Below are 10,993 nucleotides of genomic sequence, written 5' to 3'. Positions count from 1 at the left end.
TTAAAAGGGTTCATGTATATTCGTGGCAAATTGGTTGCCTTCGGTAATGGGATGGCACTATCTATTGTGCTATAGATAAATACCTGAAGTGAAGTTTGCATGAGCTGGATCAGGTGACTTTTAAGTGGACTCGACAAAAGTATATCGTTACTGCTTATCATCTTTTGAAAGACGTGGTTCATGCAATTACGAAGGAAGAAGGGACAGAGCAAGACCGACGATATGATGTAACAGAGTGCAAGTTTTCTGTAATTGCTATTGTCAAAGGAGACAGGGAAGAGGACACTGTAGTACTGGCAGCCGTTTTTGGCAGAGTCGTTTCTTATAATTTGAGACGAAGAGAGGTTAAATTGCTTCTTGACCTGGGATTGCCGAGTGATATTTCAGGAGATGTGTGCTGTAATTGTATTAGTGCTCATCAGTATATATAAACTGTGTCTCCTGTTTGACAGTGTAACTTCTCTTAGTTTTTATTATTCAAATAGCTATAGTGGGGTAGTTAGCATGAAATGTCTGTCTTAATCCAGAGTTTAGCCAAAGTTTTTGGTTTGTGTACCTGCATTTCTAAGAAGAACAATGTTTTGATCTCTGTTGACTGATCAAATCTTAACTTTAATTTTGTGGACATAATGAACCATAAAATATTAGTTATATAAACTAATAAAGGAATCCCTCTTGGCTCAATCGTTCATTTGGTTGGAGTAGCTCAGATCAAAATGTTGTGAGTAACGAGCCCCATAAATGAAGAAACCCCTAATAAGGAGAGCTTCCCCCCTTACGTAAGGCGAGCAGCTGGATTAGTCGGGCAAATAGGTAAAGCATACCAGATGGTTATAAAAATAAATACTGAAAATAAATACTGCACAAGCTTATGCCGGTATCAAAACAAGCTTAAGATAAAATTACACAGAAAGATAAGTCAACTAGAATTGTACACAAGCTACCAGATTACATAATTAACAGAATCTCTTGTAATTTCCATTTGAAATTCATAAGCATATACAGTTCACAAAACTGTATCACATGTATGATTAAAAGAATTCAATTTTTTGTTGCCAATTCAACATTTAAATTGTCTGTCGTAATACTAGATTACCGGAGAGTTTGTGCATGTTATATTCTTTGTACATAACAACAACATACCCAGTGAATTCTTTGTACATAGATATATATAAATATATGTTTGAAATCTTGTCACAAGATTCAACTAACTGAAAGAAGTCTTTGCTCATCGTCAAGTAAGGCTTGTTGTTCTTCAGATGGAGAACTACCTGTTTGTTCAGTCTGTTGCAACCTAGCACGATCCCTGTCTCGTGGATAAGTGCAATAGAGGAAGGAGTAGAAGAAGCAACAAATAGCAATTGGAATGCCTATTGCAGTGTACAGCGCCTTGGCAAGTGAAGCAGCATTCTGTCTATCTGTTGCAATTTCCTCTGAGCCCGTTGATCCCTTTGGAACTGGTTTAAAACCAAAAACATGTTGCGCCAAAATCCCAACCAGTGGAGGAGCAAATGATGATATTACGGACTCAAAAGAACGATCTAGAGCATAAATGCTAGTTCGAGCTCTCTCTGGAACTATCTCTGCAAATATTGGACTGCATACATATCAAGGATGAGTACTTTTAGTGAATCTTTCAGGTAAAATTTGACAACAGATAGTAATGAAGTAAATCAAGAAAGACCAACTAAGATGTCAAAGATAAAAAGCATAAGCGCAGAGTCATGTTTGCTGTTAGCCATATAAGAGTATTGTGAATGCACCTACAAGTGCTCCTTGGCACCTCCAGTGCGCATACATGTGTCTAAATTGTCTATACGAGAGAACTTAACCAGAACGCAAAGACAGAATGTGGAATTTTGAGAAGGGCACAAAAGAAAAAGAAGTGGTAATGGTTTGACGAAATAGATGAATAAACAAAGTCATGCAGGAGAGCAAAACTTAAAAGAAGCTAGATTGATCTCTTGAGGGTTCTGAGATCAATTACATACTCGGTATGAGTTTAAATTACGGATATATGATAGCATTGGAGATGACTTAAAACAAAGAAGTGAAAATAGCAAATCAGCATGGGACCATATAAAGATTACAGCATGAAAGTTATTTATGTGTAAGCTTCTAGGTAAATTTTTTGAGATGAAGCTTTTGGTTTGGAGCTCAAATAATCAATTAAATTCTGTCTCCTGCTTCTTTCTGCTTTAGTTACAGATGATTCAAATGTACTCTGTAGTATTAATTATTCATGTTGTTTAATATTAGGTTTTAACTGGTTTAACTTAGTCCATATCAGGCTAAAATGTCATAATGCCAAATGTAACCAAAAGTTTAGCTAAAAACTTGTAAAATCAGAACTGACTAGTCCCTTAAAACAAAATAAATCAATATTACGAAGAAAAAAAAAGTTTTAGACTTTATCCAAATCAAAACTAAAACTGTAATTTTCCCAGGCCTGGAGATCCACATCTGCTAGATTTAGGAAATCACTCAATCTTTAAGTTTCACTTCAGGTCATTCCCCCAATACGACTAGTATAACACTCAGAGTCACCATCTCCACTTAAACGAAGATCAACAGAAGGAATTTTTTTTTTCTTTTCTTCCGGATACAAAATCTCACACATATTTGAATCAGTGTGTCGCTTGAGATATGGCAGTGAAATAGAGTTATTGATTAAACCACCATAACTCTGTAAAATATGCATCACAAAAACCAGCAAGAGTCAGCTTATGTCTGTCAACTAGTTCAGAATTTGGAGTCACAGCTTCACAAAGGTCATGCAAAGCAAATCTCCGATTTAATTCAGCTCAAGAGCATGTCACGAAATCACATGATTATGTGAAATCAGTTCATAATTTGATAAGATACTATTTTAGCACTGTACTATTTTTTAGTTTCAACCTTCAGACAGTAGCTAGATCTTCCTACTCCACTACACCCCACCCCACCCGCATGGAAAAGGGAACAGGACAATCTGCTAAGTATTCTAACAAATGATACAGTGGATCCAATGAGACATACTTGTTAGTTGCTGGAGCATTCCATGATATGCATAATCCCATGATGAATAAAACTAAACCATGCATCACAATTGTTGAAGGATCATAAGGCAATAGCAGCAGCAGAATTGCAGCTAAAGGAACCGCCGAGCCAGAGCTTATCTGAGCTAGAATAATTCTACCAGAATTAGGTAAATGCTTGGCTAGGACATCGCCCATTGTACCTCCAAACAATGCACCAAATGACTGAGCAACATTAAACGAAGTCCAAAGGAAGGCTGTTGCATTGTGAGAGAAGCCAATAAGCTCCAACCACATAGGGGCGAATGACAATGCCGACCACGGGAATGACCCAGAAACCCCTTGTGCAATAAGTAACTGAAAGGAAGGTACTTTGATAACTTCTTTTGCTTCTTTTAGCAGTTGTCTCACTTCTTCTTGAAATGGCTGTGGTGGAGGTTGATCTTTTGCATTGCCATCACTGTCAAGAAAGCGGGGATCGCTGGCAAAGAGACGGACCGAAATTCCAACAGCAACACTAATCAAACCAACCAGATGGAAGGATATTCTCCAGCCAGGGATCCCCATGAATGATGTTTCAGCTAGCAGCACAGATATAAGCCCTCCAAGGGTGGAGCCAAAATTTGATGTTAGTTGTAGCCATCCAAAAGCTGTACCCCGGTTACTATCATTCGTTGAGTCAGCAACTAGAGATTGGATCGCTGGTGTGACTATTGCAAGTCCTATTCCATTCAATCCTCTAGATATTGCTATCTGTCGAAAAACATGAGATTGCTAGAGTGTAACCATACAGTTCAAATTCAATAAAGATAAGTAATACTTTCCTGTTCAAAAGGTGGATAGTATACATCTGAAGAATAAGAAAGTGATAATCATCTTCAATGAATTAAATCTGTTCCTTTTGGATGATCATTCCCAGATTTCTGTTGGTTTCATCAAATATAATTTACCTTACAAAAAAATGAATCAAATCTGATTGTCCCTCTACTATGTCAATGTGCGCATACATCATATGAAGAGAGGAAAGCAACAAGAAACTCGAGGACTCACTGAAATAGTTATGTCTCAAGAGTCTAAGCTAACTTATTTTCCACAATCCACTACAGGACCAAACAAACAAGAAGATTGAGAGAGACAAAAGAACAGATACTTGACCAAAACAAACAATAACTGCTTATATATAACTTGATAGCATTTTAGATAGTACCTCACAAGGATAAATTCCTAAAGGCTACTCATCAGAAAAAAAGAATTCCTAAACCCATTAATAAGGAAAGCAATAAAATCCCTTACACCCCCCCCCCCCCCAACCACCCGGCAAACTCCCTCTTGTATCAAACCTTCCCTTCCTAAAGGAAATAAGAGTCCATTTCTACAATTACCACAATTTTAGCTCAATCAAATCAGATTTCTACTTTCCAACTACAGCAGTCTGCCAAAAAAAAAAAAAACACCTAATCTTTTGAAGTCCCCTTTTCCAGGTCTGTCAAAAATCACCTCTTGAATTCACCAGTCTTGTTGTCACTAGACAACATTTAGAAACAAGACAAATAGATTAATACAAACCAAAGCTTCTATCATCCAATTAATATCAAGTTATCACACACCCCAAGCATAAAATCATTTACACACCTCTCACATCCCCCCCACCCCAAAAAATCACTTCTTGAGTAAATTTTTTACACAAAAGAAAACCCCAAACAATAGCTTCACTCACACCCCTTTCACATCCCCCTTCCCCCCCCCCCCCCCCCCCAAAACCCAAAAAATCACTTCTTGAGTAAATCTTTTACACAAAAGAAAACCCCAAAACAATAGCTTCACTCACACCCCTCTCACATCCTCCACCCACCCCCCCGCACTCCAACCCCAAAAAATCACTTCTTGAGTAAATTTTTTACACAAAAGAAAACCCCAAACAATAGCTTCACTCACACCCCCCAAAAATCACTTCTTGAGTAAATCTTTTACACAAAAGAAAACCCCAAAACAATAGCTTCACTCACACCCCTCTCACATCCTCCAACCCCCCCCCCCTCCTCCCCGGGCCCTTGCCCGGCCAAAAAAAAAAAATGGAAACCTCTTGCATCGAACTTCTATTTCTATAGAAAATTGATTCTGTTTCTGCAATTCTCCAAAAGTTAAGTTCAATTCCATCAGATTTCTACTTTCCAACCATACCACTCTGCAAAAGGCCCACCTTGTTTCTTGAATTCCCCATTTTCAAGCCTCTTAAAAATCACTTCTTGAATCAATCTTTAACACAAAAAACCCCAAAAACAACATACCCAGCGTAATCTCACAAGTGGGGTCCAGGGAGGTAGTGTGTGTGACATGCTTATTCTTGAGAAGGTAAGATAGAAAGACTGTTTCCGGAAGACCCCGGCTAGCAAAATTAATAGCAAGATAATAAGATAACCGAGGCTAAAGAACAACATATAGTACTAGGAATCTAAAATTAAGAAAATACAAGAATAATACTAAAACTCCGGGAAATGAAAAGATATGCGCCCGATTACCCACTACCCTTCTAACCTAATTCTCGACCTCGACACCCTCCTATCAAGGGTCATATCCCAAAAAACAACACTAATTTCTTAAATTATCAAGAGCACCATATAAGTAGGGATTGAAGCAAGAACCTCAGTAAAGTTAGAAGAGACAGCAACAAGAAAAGTAGCAGCAGACCAAAGAAAAGCACCAAGAGCTATAACATGAGCTCTGTTGTGACGAGCAGAAAGATAAGCAGCTAATGGATAACAAAGGCATTGAACTATTGATCTGAATAGAGTAAGTGAACCAAGACCAGTTGGATCAGTATGCAAATCCTCTCCAACTTCTTTATAAACACCAGGTAACAAAGTCTCATCAGCTTTCTCCATTATACCAGCAAAGTTGACTAATACAAGAGTCAATGTATCTGATCTTATGTTCTTCATTAGTTCCACCATTTTTTCCGGTGAGTTTGGAGAAATTTTGTCAAAGGATGATGATGGTTTGTTGAGGTTGTTTTGTTGACCAGTTTTAGAAACCAACAAGGTGTGCAGTTTTGGAACTCCACGTGAAAACTTATGAAATGGATATGTAGGACCCCTGCCTAAATGGTACTTTTTTCAACAAAAAAAATTCAAAAGGGGTCGGCGCCTAAAGTTACCTTGTTTATCGTGTAGCTCTCCACGAATTACATATTAACATTAAAAAAAATATATTACCTTGCTAATGTGACCTCTTCACGTTTTGCTATTTCATTTTAAAAAAAAAAATATATAATATTATGATTTCAACTCTTTTTTTTATTTTTATGCTTTTAATTCAAGTTGCTAAATGATTTCCACCTTCTGAAACTCTTGGATCGAATCAGATTCCTCCAGAAGAGGGACATAGCAAGAAACCATGAATCCTACGGAGTCTATTAAGGCAAAGGTTAAGCAGAGGAATTCCTACGGAGTCTATAATAGATAATAATAGGCAAAGGTTAAGCAGACGAATTCGAATTATTCACACTTTAATATATGAAAAAGTGATATTTTTCTTCCTCATATAATATTAATTCTTGTACTAGGGGAGAGTGTACACACTCTCTCCCCCATCAGCCGTCGGTCCACCGTCCGCGCGTCAAAAATCACTAATTTTCAATTTTATATTTTTTTTTTCCTCCCTCACCCTCCCTTTCTTCTTTATCCCTCCCTTTCTTTTTCACATTTTTCCTCAAATGCAAAAGCCTTTGGTTGGAACGAAATCCACTTAATTGTCCACCAAAATGGAAAGTTCAAAAAAGAAAGAAGCAAACCTCAAAACCCCATCCTACCCCAAATCCACAACCAATGCTAGCACCTAAACAAAATATCCAATTTCAATTTTTTTTTGCAAGTATATGAAAACAAGCCAAAAAAAAAAAAAAAAGAGAACAAAAAGAAGCTTTTTATTCAAAAGACAAAATAATGTATCCTAGTTTGTCTAATTGATTTGAACAAAGATTTTCAAATTTTGTAAAAGCAATATTCTTCACTTTTTGGTTTTGATCCGACAATTTATGTTACCTTTTAGATATTGGCAAAATACGTAATTGATTTCTTCTTCTCTTCAAAACATGGTTACATTCTTCTTCCTCTTCATCTTTATGAAGATTAATGAAAAACGGGTGGGGGGGGGTGGGGAAGTGAAGAAGAAAGAGGGTGGGGGGGAGGGGGGGAAATGAAGAAGAAAGGGACGGTGGGGGAGGGGTGGGGGTTAAAAAAATATATTGGTATTAAAAAAAAAAAAAAAAAAAATAAGGATTTTTCTACGGTCGAGAGCAAAAAAATAGAGTGTGTAATAATATATGAAAAACTTTTCGGTATAGCGGGGGGGTTTTGATAACAAGCTAAATTTGACCATTGCTCTTTAATTTGTCCTTTTTGGTTAATAATGTAACTTTAAAATAGAGTTGTTTTAAACTCCACGTCTTTTTTATTTAACAAATTTGAGAAATTGGTTTTAAAGAATCACAAAAAATATTTACATTTATTATAAAAAAAAAAACATCTACCTCTTTTTAAAAATTTACTTCAACAAGAATTTAAGAAATTATTAGCTCTATGTAATTAAAAAATAATTTATAATTATCATTGTTATTTACGAACAAAGACAATACTAAAAAGTTGTAAAGTAAACAAAAATAATATAAATTAATTGACCCAATTAAAATAAACCTACAAACTATATATAGTTTCAACAAATATAGTTGCACCTTGTTATTCCTTGGTTTCAAAAAAACTATGAAAGATATTACCAAAATTCACTTTATAAAAAGTTTAAGTTTTGTTTGAACTAAAATAGATTTCATAATTTTTATTGAATTTGAGTAAGAAACAAAATATAAAAGTCATAATAGAATAAAGAAAGATGGAGTAAGAAACAAAATATAAAAGTTGTAATAGAATAAAGAAAGATGGAGTAATAAACCAATTGGCCTAACTAAGCACTGACCCAAAAACAACAAAAAAGCAGCGACTGCAACGCTATTAGACAGGATCGATCTTGCATCACATTGTGGATTTGAACCCACTTGACCATCACTCCATGCCAAGCCTTCCATCAAGTGGATTCAAGTGTGCTTTAATATATCTGAATCTAATAATATTTTCCTTATATAAACAGTATTTTTCTGAACGAAGTGGGTCCAACTGAATCCACTTGGCACCACGTGGGTCCGCCCCTGCTCAAGAGTATGCAAAGGAATTCAACTGATAGCTTACAATACAATAAGAAATCAAGCCCACTTTCGAGGGTGATGGCTAAGGAGAAGTGCTGATTGTGATCTTTATTCACTTGAATCATTTAGCTCAACGTGCACAGAGACACAATATAAAAGCAACTTGAATTTTATTTTTTATTTTTAAAAAAAGAGTTGAAATCATAAAACGTGGAGTGGTCCACGATTTGCAAAGTAATTTTTTTTTTAAAACTATTAATATATAACTCGTGGAGAGCTATACGAGAAATATGTTTTGGTTTATCGAGTAACCCCCAACCCCTTTAGGAATTTTGTTTAAAAAAGATGTCATTTAGGCGCCGGACTCGTTGACACAATGGATAAGATTAAATTTTGAGTTAATGAAACCTTCAACTGTCACATTCTCGAAAATTTCACATCACAACTATCGGCTTTCCTGTTTTCCTTACCTGAACTATCACCATCTATATATTAAGACACACTTCAACTATTAGCTGTTTTTTTCCTACCTTATAAGGTTTTGGTTTTTCAGGTGGGAAAAGGAACAACTGATAGTTGAGAGTTTTGTTTTAATATAGATAGTGATACTTGAGTTAGAAAAAGGGAATAACTGATAGTTGAAATGTGTTTTAATATATGGTTGATGATAGTTCAGGTACAAAAAGAGAACAACTAATAATTGGGGTGTGAAACTCGCGAAAAAGTTACTCCCTCCGTCCCATAATAAGTGTCACCTTAGCCAAAAAAATTTATCCCATAATAAGTGTCACCTTAGGAAACCAAGACACAAATTGACTAGTTTTTTCCAATTCTACCCTTAGACAAAAAGTGACAAGTTAGCTGTTTTTTTCCTACCTTATAAGGTTTTGATTTTTCAGGTAGGAAAAGGAACAACTGATAGTTGAGATGTGGTTTTACATAGACAGTGATAGTTGAGTAAGAAAAGGGAATAACTGATAGTTGAAATGTGTTTTAATATGTCGATAGTGATAGTTCAAGTACAAAAAGGGAACAACTAATGATTCAGGTGTTTTTTTTTTTTATCATTATCTCTTACTTTTTGGGGGCGGGGTGGGGGTGGGGGGGGGTTAAATTTGATATTCCTTGTGGAGCTAAAAGTATTTAACTTTTAACTTTATGACATATACTTTTTTTATCCTTTTGTTGTAACGAGCAGAAAGATATTGTAACGACCTGTTTGGTCGTTACGGTACTTTTGAACTTGTTGATCCTTTTTCGAGCTTCTTTAGCTTATATTAAACTTGCGGGGACTGATGGTACGATTTCCGAGGTCATCGGATGAATATTAGATTGGTTTTTGTGATAATAAGTCTTAAAGCGAAAAATGTTTGACTCAAAGTTGACGTTTGGGTAAAAGGACCTTTTTCGAAAATCCTTCAATTTTGAGAGGTCCGGATGATCATTTGTGACTTATGGGTATGTTCGGTTCGCTTCCCAATGCATTGGAGTGCGTTTTGGGACTTGGGTTGGAAAGTTAGTTTTGGGGTATTGGGGGTTGACTTGGTCAACAAGACCCCCGTTAGGAAATCCGAGGCCACAGGTGAGTTCGTAGCGCGTTTTTATGTGTGTTTGCATGTTTGTTTTGTATCTGTGGGGCCTCGGGTGATAGTCGGATTTCGGGTTGAGACTTGTGGAGTTGTGTGAAAATCTGGTGTCTGGTGTACCACCATGGCGACACCAGGACCGCGAAAGTGGTATCGCTATGGAGATGGCCCTGCCGCTATAGCGGTGTAGAGTAATTGTGAGTGACCGCCGTAGCGGTCATGTCACCACGGAAGAGGTTCCGCAGTAGCGGACTGTAGACCGCTGTAGCGGTCGACAGGGACTTAAATGCCTTAAATTCTTTTTAAAATCCTATCACTCCTCATTCATTACTCTCGGTTCTAGAGCTATTTTGGAAGCAGAACAAGAGATTTGAGACAATTCGTCATTGGGGTAAGTTCATCTAACCATATTCTTCATTTATGATTTATAATCCACCTTAGAAACCCCTTAATTCATGCTAAAGTCTTCAAATAACATAAGGATTAAAGAGGGTTCTTGAGGTTTCTTTCTTGAATGAACTTTTGATTACCAAACCTTGATTTGTTGACGGAATAAGCTTATATTAGTATGGGATTGATGGGTAATAGCTATATATATATACATGATTCCTTCATTATTAGTAACCAATTTATGAAATTTAGAGTTAGGGTTCATAGTCAAAGTTGGGGGTTTCTCTTTATACGAATTTAGCTTAATATTGAGTTGTTTTAGGAATTGATTAATGGATTTGAGCACTTAGACTTGAATTCCTTCATTATTAGTAACCAATTTATGAAATTGAGAGTTAGGGTTCATACCCAAAATTGGGGGTTTCTCTTTAAATATGAATTTAGCTTAATATCGAGTTGTTTTAGGAATTGATTAGTGGGTTTGATCACTTAGACTTGAATTGCATGTTTCACTTTCGAATTTTCCGTTTTTCCCTTGTGGTCCCGTTTCCCCAAATCCCATAGGCTTAAGTTGACCGAATTGAAAGCCTCGAAATATGGGTATCGTTCTTCATGATTTCTAATCCAGATTATGTTATAAATAGATCTTGAGTATTTGAAGGCATTGAAGAAGGGCAAGGCGCTCGCGTGATTCATTTGGGATTCTTGTTCAGCAATCTAGGTAGGTTATGGCTTACCTTTTTTGTTAGACTCCGGTTAGGAATTGTTGGAGACATCATGTGAACCTTCGGGTATGAAGTTTGGAA

At 36.4% G+C, this 10,993-nt stretch overlaps 1 protein-coding gene across 1 annotated transcript; it reads right to left on the bottom strand.

Moving 5' to 3' along the window:
• Positions 1–948: 948 nt before the first annotated feature.
• Positions 949–6,066, bottom strand: LOC132068461 (uncharacterized). Its single transcript, XM_059462059.1, has 3 exons — positions 5,660–6,066; positions 3,019–3,770; positions 949–1,597 (listed from the first exon to the last, which is right to left on the bottom strand). The coding sequence occupies exons 1-3, from the start codon at positions 5,966–5,968 to the stop codon at positions 1,204–1,206; spliced, it is 1,455 nt and encodes a 484-aa protein (XP_059318042.1). The 5' UTR covers positions 5,969–6,066; the 3' UTR covers positions 949–1,203.
• Positions 6,067–10,993: the final 4,927 nt, after the last annotated feature.

Source organism: Lycium ferocissimum, chromosome 8 (genome assembly GCF_029784015.1).
Source record: "Lycium ferocissimum isolate CSIRO_LF1 chromosome 8, AGI_CSIRO_Lferr_CH_V1, whole genome shotgun sequence".
NCBI classification, from domain to species: domain Eukaryota; kingdom Viridiplantae; phylum Streptophyta; class Magnoliopsida; order Solanales; family Solanaceae; genus Lycium; species Lycium ferocissimum.
Note: the sequence above shows the minus strand (reverse complement) of the source record. Positions and strands in the feature narration are given on the sequence as shown.

Coding starts and splice junctions, on each gene's coding strand:
- LOC132068461 (XM_059462059.1), bottom strand. CDS start 5,968: ATGGTGGAACTAATGAAGAACATAAGATCAGATACATTGACTCTTGTA. Junction 3,771..5,659: donor TCTCTTCTAACTTTACTGAG/GTTCTTGCTTCA, acceptor GTTTTTCGACAG/ATAGCAATATCTAGAGGATT. Junction 1,598..3,018: donor AATGCTCCAGCAACTAACAA/GTATGTCTCATT, acceptor ATATGTATGCAG/TCCAATATTTGCAGAGATAG.